Here is a 14172-nt window from a genome sequence, read left to right on the forward strand (position 1 = left end):
TTTTTTTTTTTTTTTTTTTTTTTTGCTTAACAGAAATTTATTTTCTCACAGTTCTGTAGACTAAATGTCTGGGAGCAAAAGGTTGGCAGTGTTGGTTTCTTCTGAGGCCTTTCTCCTTGATTTGTAGATGGCGTCTTCCCCTTGTGTCTTCACATTATCTTCACTCTATATATGTCTGTGTCCAAATTTACTTTTTTTATAAGGCTACCAGTCATATTGGATTAGGGCCCACCTTAATTACTTCATTTTAAATTGAAGTAACTGAATTTTACAGAGGGCGAACATGACTTACAAATACTTGCTCCTTCTGTTTCCAGACTATTCAGTAGTTCAGTATGACTGGACCAGGGGAAAAGGGGTGGGATATTGTGCTGAAGGATAGTATGATTGACAACCTAGTGACCTAGTTGCAGCGTAAGCGCTTTGAATTTTTTCTGAAACCAATGGGTAGCATCATAGATTTTTCAAATAAAAAATGGCATGCGTAGACTACTTTATACAATTATTTTAGGGCCTGGACAGAAGGGAGGGGAAGAAGATCCAAGGGATAAATAAAATACAGTCTGTATTTTCTCTTAGGAGCCAGTAGCCCTGTAAAGGATGGATTAGGCAAGCCAAAAGATAAGACATAGGGAGACTGGTTAACAGACAGTTGTACTAGTTGAGATCTGCGATAAGGGTCTGACCTTGGGCACTGGCCTTGGAAATTAAAAGAAAGGACTGAATTCCAGGCATATTTTCAATTTAGATGAGTAGGAATAAATGACAGATTGCCTGTGAGATGGGGTTGTAAAAGGCCTAGCAGTTAACTGGAGATTTTATCTAGGGTGGCTTGGGAGGACAGAAAGGGACTGTGGGCCTATCAACATTTGATACCAAGAATAAACTTAAAGCTCTTTATGTGTCTTTGTCTGGAAGTGAACTCAACCCTCTCTCCTCCCAGAAAGGTAGCTTGATGCAACAAGCTACCAAAACTGTTGGTGTTTCAGTCCTACTGATAAATATGAGGATGAACACCACTATTTTCTGGGCCAGAATCAGTAAAAATGTGAATCTCATTACATAGATTTATTTGAGCCAGTAGAAGGTAACTATAATTATGAGAAATACCTAAGAATTTCATTTGTGTGAAAACAATCTTCACGTATTTTTACAAAATTTGAGATCGCCAGCTTTCTTGTTTCTTCCCTTTGACTACCCCAGGTTTCTGTCCGATTTCTCCCCGGAAGCAGTCCTACAGGGCCTCTTACTGTGGACCGTATGAAGCCAAAGTTCATTCCATTATTACATCTTTAAAGTATGGGAAGCTCGCTTCTCCATTTACCTTGCCAGGACCAACTGTCATTAAGCCAACCTGCCGGGTATTTTGTTTTCCCATATTTGTTCCCTTTTTTTCTTTTTTAGAGGTATTTTTTAAATCTTAGATTACATTTTTTTATTTACTCCTAGTTGTTTTATAACATTGTCATATCTAGTTTTATATTTACTTTTACTCTCCACACATTATGCTGCAAGTAACAGAAAATTGAACTCAAACCGACTTAAATATAAAGGGGCTTTATTGGCTTAGGTACTTAGAAGACGTGAAAGCGGGCTGCTGGTTGTTGGTCCTGGTTTCAGCTATTATCAAGGACCCATTCAATTATAATTTAATGAATTACTTTTAAATCTTATCCTTTGTTGTTGGCACTGTTCGAAGCCTGAATCCCTTTGTGGTAGGGTGGCTACCTGAATCAAACAATGAGCACTTGCCCCTGGGTCGTACTCATGGAGAAAATACTTCTATCTCAGCACTTCAAAGAAAAGAGCTCACTGGTAATGGTTCTAGAGGAGATAGATAGTAAAAGCCGGTAGTTACAGAATATGCCATGGTGGGAGTATACACACTGTGCTATGGGAACGCAGAGGAGATCATTATGTTCTGTCTGTGGGAGTTAGCGAAGGCTTCCAAGAGAAGGTGTCATATGAGTTCGATCAAGGAAGATGGAAGAAGTTGACCAGGTTAAGAAGTGTAGTGTGATATCCTAGTAGAGGAAACATGTATACCGATAATAACATTGATTACTTATAATGCTAGGCCTTCTATATAGATGATCACTAATCCCTATAACAGCCCTCCAAGGAGCCTGTATTATTAACCCGACTTTATATACGTGGAAACTGAGGATCAGGGAGAAAGGAGGACTTACCCAACTCCTTCCAAGTAAAAACTTGGGAGCCAGAATTCGAACACAGATTTGTCTGACTCCAAGTTCATGATCTTTCCCCTACATGATGTTCCCCGCCCCCAAGACACAAGTAGAGAAGCGTATAACGTCTATCAGCGTGCAGTTGAGATGGCTGGGGTATAGACTAAGTTGAAGCCAGAAGGGCAGGTTGGAGCAAGCCTTTAAAAAAGGCCTCATAGGTCAGCAACCAATGTAGAATATTGCAAAAATGTACATTTGAAGCATGACATTATTAGTTATATTTTAGAAAACGGGCTGTATTGGAGGAGTGAGGCATGAAGCAGAGGAGGGAGCGACCCCCACTCTCCACCTTGCTGTGCTTTCATCACATTATCCTCCTTCCTGTTCCTCAAACCGACTTCTCTCAGCCTCTGTGCTGGCCATCAGCTCTGCTGGGAACGCTTTTCCAGCATCTGTGGCCAAGCCCAGCCTGTTCTCACCCGCCAGTTAAGTCTCAATGGCATCTCCTCCCCTCCCATCTAACATGCATTTTTTTAGTTGTTTTCTGTCTTTATTTTTCTGTTTATTTCCTTCCCTGTACTTATCATAGTCTATAATTAACTTATAAATTCATTCATTTGTCTTTCCTCAGGAGACTAAAAGCCCCAGGACAGTGGCTTTCTTTCTCCTGTTCACTGTGCCTGGCATGTAGTAAGTGCTCAGTAAATGTTTTCTGAATGAATGAATGAATGAGCATAGGCTGGGAAAACCACTGACAAGATGAGTTTTACATGTTTGATAAACACAAGAACTTGAGCCAAAGCCATTATAGAATGAAAAAGAAAGGCTTAATTCATGAGACATTGTATTAGTTTGTTAGGGCTGCCATAACAAAATACAGACTGGGTGGGCTAAAAAACAGAAATGTATTTTCTCACCATTCTGGAGGCTACAAGTCCAAGATCAAAGTGCTGGCATGCTTGGATTCTCCTGAGGCCTCTCTCCTTGACTTGCAGAAGGCCTTCTTCTTATTGGGTCCTCACATGGCCATTTCTCTGCACAGCCATGGCCCCGGTGTCCCTGCCTCTTTTCATAGAGACACCAGTCGTATTGGATTAGGGCCCACCCATCTGACCTCATTTATGTGTTATTACCTCTTTAAAGGCCCTGTCTCCAAACACATTGGGTGTTAGGGCTTCAACATAGGACTTCGGTGTGAGGACAAGCAATGGTGGGGGGTGGGGCAAGGGTGAAGGGGCGGTGGGGGTGGTCAAAATTTAGTCCAATACAGATATTTTAGAAATAAAATCATGAAGTCTTGGTAATTGGGTTTGGGGGAGAAGGAGAACCGAATCCATATATTTTTAGGCAGAAAATGTTTATTGCGCATTTGAGAATAGCAAAAGATTGGTACTTTATAAAAGCTAGAGTAGACTTAAATATGTGTTTGTCCTTAATGATTGGGGCAGTTGATAGAAGAAATTAAAGATGGGAGAGCTAGGATTTGATTTATTGACCAAAGTTTTAGAATAAATGGAGGGGATCAGGGGGCTTGGAGAAGCTGGTTTAAGGGGGTAAAAAAAAAAAAGTGCTGACTTCTAAGATCAGAGAGAAGAGAAACAGAAAGGAAGGGTGAAGAAATAAGCAAATGGAAGAGTACAGTGGAAAGTGAGGGCTTTCAACTGGGTGGTGGTGTATTTGAACAGAGATTAGAGGACCATGGGTTTCAGGAGAGTAAAAAAGCTCTGGAAGACAGCTTGGTGGATTATCCTACGTTCAACCTGGGGAAAAAGCCATTGCTGAATGGCATTGAGGCCCCATTTGAGGTTAGGTGGCAGTGGACACAGTTGGTCTAGTTCTTTGTTTTTCACCCCAACATTGCTAAATATTTGTGCATTTAGATTGGTAATAGATTTACCAGAAGTTGGATTTTGCAAGGCTTGGAGGTTTGCACAGGCTCAAATTGAAGGAGCCGAGAGATTTTAGAGAATTTATGAAATGTTTATTGGAGTGGTTGATTATGGGGTCCAAGCTAGACGGGGAGAAAAGTAAGCTCAGAGTAGCTAGAGTGAGTGGAGGTCTCAGAGTGGAAAATGTGGGGTGAAAGGAAGAAATATACGTATGTTGTTGAATGATATTACAGAGTCTGAAAATAACACTTCGAATATGATCAGGTTTAGGTCAACACGTAGGTCAAAAGTCCTCTCCTTGGCCACTGCGCTTACATTCAGAGGTCAAATACAAAGAAACCAAGGGGTCAGAACAGCATTGGTCAATGCCAGTGAACAGGTAGAATTGTAGCTAGTTCTTTATTCAATCCTTATGTAGGAATATTGGTTTAATAAATTCAGGGCTTGGGTTTGTAGTCAGACATGCCGTTGTGCATAGCTCCCTGCAAGATATGCTTGGGGGATTTTTAGAGCCTCCTTGATTATACATAGCAGATCCTCTTTTCTCTAAGGATTTGTACTTTATAAACTGTGTCTACATAGAACAATTTTGTGACCTTTTAAAAATATATGGCAGCTGGTGGAATAAATGTCAACTAAAGTGGAGTCATATTTAGGTTTTTATTACACTTTCAAATTGAACATCACTGATGAATAGGTTGTTGTCATTTCTGTCATCTGTATCATTTTTAAGTGATGTTCATCCCTGCCTCCATTTGGTGGTATCAGGGCTATCAGGGCTGTTTCTCCAAATACTTACACCACCATTCCTCCAACGGCTTCTAAATAAATTATGCCTATTATTTTTTTGTGCAAATGGTAATTGCAGCATTTCAATCCTTTCTTACTGATCTCCCAATTTTGTTCTGCATTCGGATCTGTGTGACTGTGGTCTGTTAAATGACTAGCCACTGAAGGATATGTACTGTGTAGGCTCTTTAAAATAGTATCTAGCTTTGTGCTCTTCAGGTTTTTGCACTCACTAGCAATAATGCACATAATTTTAACTGTGGAGAATGTCATTAAACTAAAATGGAACATTTACACAGTCCCTTTTGCAGAGAATTTTGGACTAGGAAAATGAATGTGTGTGTCAGACATTTAACAGCACATGAGAATGTGATTTATTGATTTCTGATGGCTCTGTTGGCATCAGTGTATATATTTAAAGAAGTCATGCAGCCTTTATAAATGCAAATGGGAAAGGGCTTTCCATCTTTTTCCTCGATGGAAATAGCTCATACATTTTCAATAACTCAGGCTCCTCTTAGAGATTGCTCTACGTACCGTATATATTGATTTAAAAATTATACAGTTATTTTATTCTACAAATAGCGTATATAATGAAATGTCAATTTACCTAACAGATTATAGAAATTCAAAAGTATTAAAGATATGAAAAAATACTAGTATCTTAAGCCTTTAGGTAATACTAAGTGTGTACTTGAGATGTAATTATTTTAATGGAACTGACACTTTGGCTTTCTCCCTGCTTCTGAAAGCATATCTTAAAGTACTTAGGAAATCCAATATTCCTTCTAGCCTGTCACTTACTGGTGATAGTAAATCATATATGGCCAAAAACATCCTCTTAGACCACGCCTGGAGATTTACATTCTTGCCATTTGAGCTTTATGCTGCTGAAGGGAAGTGATTTCATTTGAATTTTATTCATTGCTTAGCTAACTGGGTAGTTAACATCAAATCCTGTTTATCAGTATCTACTTTAGTAATGTATTAACTGGATTGAATTACAGATGAACAAGTGATTGCATGTAATTGGCAATCGGACAAACAGCTTATTTCAGTCCTATACGTAAAGCAGTTAACTGAGGAGCTCACACTCATTTAACCTGGAGAACATCTAATTCTGTACAGTAAGCCACTATCTTCCTCCTTTTTTTTTATTAAAAAATTTTATTTATTTATTTTACTTATTTTTTTATAGTCAGGTGTACAAAACAATATAGCAATTTGACATTTATATACCTCACAGAGTGATAGCCCCAATAAGTCTATTACAACCACCTGATATTGTACATTTATTACAGCATTATTGAATGTATTCCCTATGCTGTACTTTATATCCCTGTGACTATTTTTTAATTATAGTTGACATTCAATATTATTTTATATTAGTTTCAGGTGTACAGCGTAGTGGTTATATATGTATATAATTTATGAAGTGATTCCCCAATAAGTCTAGTACCCATCTGACACTATACATAGTTTTTATAATATTATTGACTATATTCCCCATACTGTACTTTACATCCCTGTGACTATTTCGTAACTGCCAATTTGTACATCTTAATCCCTTCACCTTCCTCACCCAGTCCCCCAATCCTCCTCCCGTCTAGTAACCATCAATTTACTCTGTATTTATAAGTCTGTTTCTGTTTTGTCTGTTTGGTTATTTTGTTGTTTAGATTCCACATATAGTGAGATCATATGGTATTTGTCTTTCTCAATCTGACTTATTTCACTCAGCATAATACACTCTAGGTCTACCCATGTTGTCACAAATGGTAAGATTTCATTCTTTTTATGGCAGAGTAATCTTCCATTGCATATATGTACCACCATTTCTTTATCCATTTGTCTATTGATGGGCATTTCAGTTGCTTCCATATTTTGGCTATTGTAAATAGCACTGCTGTGAACATAGGGGTGCATATATCTTTTTTAATTAGTGTTTTGGATTACTTTGGATAAATACTCAGGAGTGGAATTACTGGGTCATAAGGTAGTTCTATTTTTTAATTTTGTGAGGAACCTTCACACATTTTCCATAGTGGCTGCACCAATTTGCAGTTCCACCAACAGTGCACAGGGTTCCCTTTTTTCCACATCCTTGGCGACGTTTGTTGTTTGTTGATTTATTGATGATAGCCATTCTGACAGGTGTGAGATGATATCTCATTGTGGTTTTTATTTGCATTTTTCTGATGATTAGTGATGTTGAGCATCTTTGTATATGTCTGTTGGCCATTTGTGTGTCTTCTTTGGATAAATGTCTATTTAGGCCCTCTGCTCATTTGTTAATTGGATTTTTTTTTTGTTTTGAGTTATACGAGTTTTTTTATAAATTGTGGATATTAACCCCTTATCAGATGTTTCATTAGCTAATAACTCCTCTTTTATATGGGATACCTGAGAGGGTATGTTTGAGAGGCCATGGATGATTAACTACCTCTACCATATGAAATTATTATATGTTTAATATTGTCATTTAATATTTACAAAATTACCTTTGTTGCTATTTTATATGTCTTTTAATAATATATGTATGTGTACCACTTAACTGTCAGCTCATATGGTAATGGAGAATAAGAACTTTTAACCTTGTTTTATCATACAAATGACTTGAGTTTGAAAAAGGGAGTCAAATGTGGCAGCCTGTCATTTTCATGAGGGACATTCTAATGCCAAGGTCACCGTGGACCATTATCAACAGGTATGATTCATCTCTAAGTTAGGCCCAAGGATAAGAAGGAAGAAGACTGATTTCACTTATTAAGTCACCTTTAGAACTCCTAGTAGTTACTAAACACTATTAAAAAAATATAGTTATCGGGCCGGCTGAGGCTCAGTTGGTTAAGAGCTCGCTTAAGAGTGCAAGCTCTGAGCAACAGGGTCGCCAGTTTGATTCCTGGCCTGTGCTGAGCTGGCGCTGAGCTGCCAACAGGTGGCAGGATGGCTCAGCTGAAAAAAAAATATATATATGTATAGTTATCTGAGACAATACTTTGATTCCATTTGTACCATTTATTAAAGATCATTGTAAAGGAATAAAGAATCAATTATAAGTAGGACGTAGACACTGTCGTAACATTTGAGCCTCTAGATTAAGGTGGCAGTATAAGTATGCATATTTAATTCCCTTCCTGGCTTCTAAATCCTTATTAAAATGACATTGGCTTTTCCCCATTGTTGTATTTCTTTATGAGTCCTGGAACTTAGGGGAAGGATGTTATCCAGATGCCAAATGCTGTGAAGAATTTCTGCAGGTGATAATGAAGGTGAGACTAGACTGAACTAAGAGATTACTAAAGTGAAAATGGCTGCCTGGAAAGGCAAACTCTGGGATCTGACTGAAAGGGACTGTAGATTTGCCATAGACCGGACCAGCTCTGAGTGGCCAGTGCCAGAAGCAAGGGCAGAGCCTTCAGGAGGAGAACATGTCTGTGCTGCTTTTGTTCTCTGGGAATATTCACCAGGATTTGGTCTCTAAACAGAAGGATACCACTTCAGAAAATCAGTCCATATTTGCTAAGGGGTTGCATTGTTTTCTGTGTGCAAAGGCTGGCTATTTTGCTAGCTAAAGGGAGGTCTAACCTCATGGATGTATCCTTAAATATATGGTTCAGACATTCTTTATTAAAGAATCCATCCCTCCTCCTCACAGGTGCCAAACTTCCACTTGGGCAAGCATCAGTGGGGCAAATGTGCACTTTTTCCTGATCCCTTATCTGAGCCTGAAAGATTTATACAAGGTCCAACAGCATTTCTGACAGAAACAATCTCAATATCTAATATAGATCCAACACCTACTGACCTCTCTCTTAGGATAAAAAGACAGATCAATAATGTGACATAGGAAAGATTTGGCAGTTCAAAAACGACATGCAGTGTGACAGTTCAAAGAACATGACCCTCTGTGTGTTAACTGAAACAGGATAAAAATGATTTCAACAGTGTCTATTAGTAAACTGAAGGTGATTCAGGAGAAATCAGTTATTTTTTTAAACATTAATTGAAGTATTATGGTAACCTATGCAATGTGCTTGACCTTGGGGATGTTATATTATATGAGACTGTCATGCATCTGCCTTCATCAAGCTTGTAAGTCTAGCAGGAAAAACAATATTGGAAGTAATACATGAAGTTCCTTAGGAATGTAATTTCGAAGGCGAGAGGGAAGGCTTGTGAGTGGGCATATGAGTGAGCTTGATATAGTTATTTGGAAACAGTTTGATACTGTGGAATCTTAAGATATCTTTGGCAGAACCAGAACAGTGCTCAGTGTATGGCGAATTCTTTTCCATCACTGGGTCGTGTGTTTTTAGTCTGACAGGTGGGAACAGACACACTGAGCAGAGCACACTGGGACCTCTGCTTGTTTCAGGTCGTTCTTCCCAGCCTCTGGTATTTCCTCACATTTGTGCATGGATTAACATTCAGCTGAAGAAGTCCAGAATTTTCTCTCTGTGATGCTCTAAATCTAAACTTGAAAAGGAAGGACATGGTGTAAGGAGAGGAACAACGGACAAGGTGAAAGTAAAGGGATGAGTGGACAGCAGGTTATAATGAGATTAAAAACCATCTTTGTAGGATGCGACCAAGCCAGCTGGAAGGAGGGAGGTGGGTCAGCATAATATTAATAGATGAGAAAAAGTAATAGTGATAGAACAGCTTGGGGGATTTCCCCCCAAACATCTATAGTCTTTGGTCTTTTTTTTTAGCTATTAGTAGCTTCCAGAAAATTTGTGTTTCCTCTGATGATTTGGAGTTTTATGGTTCGTAAAGAATATATTCTTTACATCAATTTATACAAATATCCTTCAAAATATTCTAATAATTTAAACAACATTAAAATATTTTCCGTTTAGATTTTTAGATGTGTGAGTCTTGAAATTGTTTTTTTCTTTTTCAAGATTATTTTATCTATTCTGAGGCCCTGAATTTCCACATGAGTTTTAGGACCAAACTATCAATTTCTGTATAGAAGCCAGCTGGAAATTTAATTGGAATTGTCTCAAATCTGTAAATCACTTTGGACAGTATTGTCATCTTAACATTATTAAGTCCCCTGATCCATCCACCTGGATGTCTTTTCATTTATTTAGAGCTGCTGCTTTAATTCATTTCCACTATGTTTTTTTTTTTAGTTTTCAGAGTGTAAGTTTACATTTTTCTTTTTATTAAATTTATTGGAGTGTCTTGGTTAGTAAAATTATATAGGTTTTGAGTGTACATTTCTGTAATACATCATCTATATATTGCATTGTGTGTTCATCACCCAGAGTTGGTCTCTTTCCATCACCTTATATTTGACCCCTTTACCCTCTTTTAGCACCCCCTCTGCCCCCTTACCCTCTGGTAACCACTAAACTGGTGTCTGTGTCTATGTGTTTTTGTTTCTTTGTTTGCCTTGTTGGTTTGTTGCTTTCAGTTTTATATCCCACAGATGAGTGAAGTCATGCATTTCTTTTATTAAATTTATCCCTTGCTATTTTATTATTTTTATTATTATAAATGGATTTTTTCCTTTATTTTATTTTTGGATTCATGAGAAGTCAGCTGTTAATGTCATTGTGGTCCCCTTGTATAGAACAAGCCATTTTTCTCTTGCTTCTTTCAAAATTTCTCTTTGGCTTTCAGCATTTTTACTATGATATGTCTGGGTGTGGGTCTCTTCACATTTATCCTAGTGAAAGTATGTTGAACTTCTTTGATTTATAGATTAATGCTTTTCATTAAATTTGGGAAGTTTGGGCCATTATTTCTTTGGATATTTTTCTGCTCTCTTCTCTCTCTCTCCTCTATGTTACTCCTGTTACCCTTTCGTTGCTGCACTTAATTTGTGTCCCACATTTCTCTAAGGCTCTGTTCAATTTTTTTTTCTTTCTGTTCTTTAGAATGCATAACCTCTATTGCTTTGTCTTCAAGTTTGCTGATTCTTCCTCTTGCTAGTTCAAATGTACTGTTGAGCCCCTTTAGTGAAATTTTCATTTTCGTTATGTTACTTTTCAATCCAGAATTTCCAGTTGGTTCTTTTTCATGGTTATTATATCTCTTGATAGTCTTTGTTTGATGAAACATTGTCATCATACTTTCCTGAGTTTATTTAAACATGGTTTCATGTAGTTATTTAAAGATAATTATAATGGCTAGTTTGAATCTTTGTGTGTGTGTGTTAAATCTGACATCAGGCCTCTTAGACGCAGTTTCCTTGCCTGATTGTTTTCCAGCCTGTGAGGTCGCTCTCTCCTGTTTCTCTGTGTGCCTCTCTCTCTCCTTCCCTCTCCCCTTCTCCTCTCTCTTTCCTCTCTCCCATCCTCTCCCGCCTCTTCCCCTCTCCCTTTCTGGACATTTTAGTTTGTATCGTGCAGCATCTGATTCCACTAGACCCCCCAGGGAATTTTTTGTTGCTGTTTTCTTATTAATTTGATTAGAGACTTGGCTGGTTTTTTAGTGCAATTGATTTCTGCTGCAGTGAGATGCCTCTGATGTTGCTTCTCAAAGGGCACAGCCTTGGCCATGATCATAGTCTTGTTAGAGTTCCCTTTGTTCCTTTCCCTGATTTGTTAACCTTTCCCTGATCTGTTATAAATACCTATGTTACATCTAGTTAGTGTTTAAAGTATTTTTCCTTAAAGGGGAGTATTGTAACTTTATCATTATTCATCATAATTTTGAGGGGTTTCTTTATATTTGTTTTGAGGAATGGGATAATCAATTTACCTTAGGTTTTCAATGGTCATGATAAAATTACATTTGCTGTTCATAAACACTGTGAGCCTGCTTCTAAGTGGTCTGTTTCCTTGGTAAGCAATGGGATAAAATTCATGGGTAGGTGTAGGGAATGTGCCCAAGGACTTTACAATCCCATTTGGTGTCACACCCAGCCCTTTGGCGCTTTCAGCGGCTCCCTAATTGCTTTATCGGTTTCAACAATGCCCTGGGACATATATTTCTCAATAGTCTTAATTCATTAAATTAGAGCTCCTTTGCAGAGATAGTTTTGAGGCCAGTTTTTGAAGTTTGTTTGGACAGTAAGAGGGCACTTTTTAGCTGTCTCTTTCCCTAGTTGCCTCTGTAAATTAGTTGACCTATGGTTTAACTTATGGCTCTCAGAGAGCTACTAGTCTCCTGTTCATTGCTCACTAACAAAAGCCCCATTTCTTTCAAGAGCACCGTCTAGCTTGAACTTTTATACACTCTGTTTTTAGTAAAATTTGTTCCTTTGGGGGAGACCATGGAAGCTCTGTTCTTATGGACCCCCTCTCTACGTGGGAAAGAACTAGAGCCACTGTTCCAGAGCTGGGGACAGGAATGATGCTCCCACTTGACTAACAGAGCATTGGGTGTGGGTGGCAGCCTCTGGTCCTGTACTCTAGCCTCTGCTGGGATGGAACCGCCACAGTATGCGTGAGCTGGAGTGACGGCACGCAGGGTCCCAGTATTGGCCTGCCACACTTGAGATAGAGCCAGCACACTGGAGTGGTCGCTGGATAGAGAAAAGGAGCCCCTGACCTCTTGGTTGTACTTGCCAGGAATTTGGCCTCTGTAACTCAGGGCTAGAGGGAATGAGAAATGCTGCTGGCCTGCCCTTCCCATTGAGTTCCTGTCTTCCTTTACTGGGGGGTGAGAGGAGAGGGAGACACCTCTTTCTGGCCACAACCACGTGGAGAAGAGTTACCCTCACAGGAAACCGTTGGGTGGAGAGCGTGGGTTGGGGCTTAGGTGGCACAGACTTTTACTGTGGTTACCAAGATGTAGTAGATTTTTTGAATAACTGTTTCTTCATTTGCGGTATTTCCTTAGGACAAATTCTAGAACCTTTAAATGGTTGTTTTTTTAAAATAATTTTCACCATGATGGTTGTTTCACTAGGAAGGGTCAGAGCTCCTTACACCAGCATTCTGTAAGTGGAACTCTACTACCTTTAGATTTTTAATGTAACTTTTATATATGGTCATAAATAATTTACTTAAATAAATAAATATTTGATAAAAATAAAATATTTTTCTCAGCTGGATTACCAAGTACCTATGTCAAAGTCATTTATTAACTAAACCATCTAACATTTCAATATGTGCTATAATGTAGTAGGTACCCAATAAGTATTTTTTCAATAAAATTCAGATTTAACATCTTATTTCTATGAGTAAAAACACTTTAAAAAACTGCTTTTATTCTTTCTACCATCTTAGATTAAATTTCACATTCAGACTTCAAAGAGAAGAGTTTCACGTTTGCTAAGCTTTTTTTGTATTACAGAGTGTTGTAAAGAGAGGGGTGTATTAAAATGCAAACAATCTGAAAAATAATACAGAGAACTTGACAGTGTCCATCATTACTACCTATAGTACCTACAGTAATTGTTTAAAGTACTTTGTCTTCAAAGAAGGAGAATATTTCTTTTGATTGTACCTTTAATTTATAATTGTTTTTTTTATAATTTTGAGGAGTTTGTGTATATTTGCTTTGGAGAATGGGATAATTAATTTATATTAGATTTTCAGTGGTCACAATAAAATTGTGATTTTTGCAACCCATAAACACTGAGCCTGTTTCTAAGTATCCTATTTCTTCGGTAGGCATTTTGCATAAAATTAATGAGTAGAAACCTGCACTCAAAGACTTTACAGTCTTGAAGAAGAGTCAGATATGCAACCTTCGAAACAGTGTTAAGTTCTTAAACAGAAATACGCTATTGAAATGTGGGAGTTTAGAGGTGATAATTACACTTTGAACATGTTTCATTTATTTTTCTAGCATAGAGTAATTTTCAATCAAGTCTTTACAGATTTGTCTTTATTAATTGATGTTTTAGTGCCAAAATTTTGGTTATTTAAATCTGGTGTTTTGTATATAGAGATATCATTAAGTAAATGGTTAGTGAAAGAAAGAAAGAATGCATTAATGGATGGTTAATGAAATGCATTAGGTGGTTCAATTTCCATGGTTTCTTTAATCTCCTCTTGGGGTTGTTTCCAGATTGTTACTTTTTGTACTCAGTGTTCTCATTTAAATTATTCATCTAATGTTTTATCTACTCAGAGATTCCATTGAAAGGAAAAGAAGGAAGCTAGAACAAAATCTGTTAAACAGGATTTAATAAGCTCTTATTGATAGATGTTATTTGATATGTTTAATACCTTAGGTATATTATATTAATATTTTAATGTATTAATATACATTTGATTCTTATGAAATAAGGAATACTTTTGCTTTTTTGATATCTTAAATATACATGCATATATTTCATATTACAAAAAAGAAAATAACTATAGCAATAATAAAGCTAACATCTATTGTGTGTTTAC

General features: G+C 37.5%; 1 protein-coding gene across 1 annotated transcript in view; it reads left to right on the forward strand.

The window, feature by feature from the left end:
• ASXL3 (ASXL transcriptional regulator 3) overlaps nt 1–14172 on the forward strand; it is a 155225-nt gene that overhangs the window by 83011 nt on the left and 58042 nt on the right. The window contains exons 10-11 of the mRNA XM_019652066.1: nt 1230–1361; nt 3875–3994. Of these exons, the coding sequence (XP_019507611.1) occupies nt 1230–1361; nt 3875–3994 (252 nt within the window). The remainder of the gene's footprint in view (nt 1–1229; nt 1362–3874; nt 3995–14172) is intronic.

Source organism: Hipposideros armiger, unplaced genomic scaffold (assembly GCF_001890085.2).
Source record: "Hipposideros armiger isolate ML-2016 unplaced genomic scaffold, ASM189008v1 scaffold_173, whole genome shotgun sequence".
NCBI classification, from domain to species: Eukaryota; Metazoa; Chordata; class Mammalia; order Chiroptera; family Hipposideridae; genus Hipposideros; species Hipposideros armiger.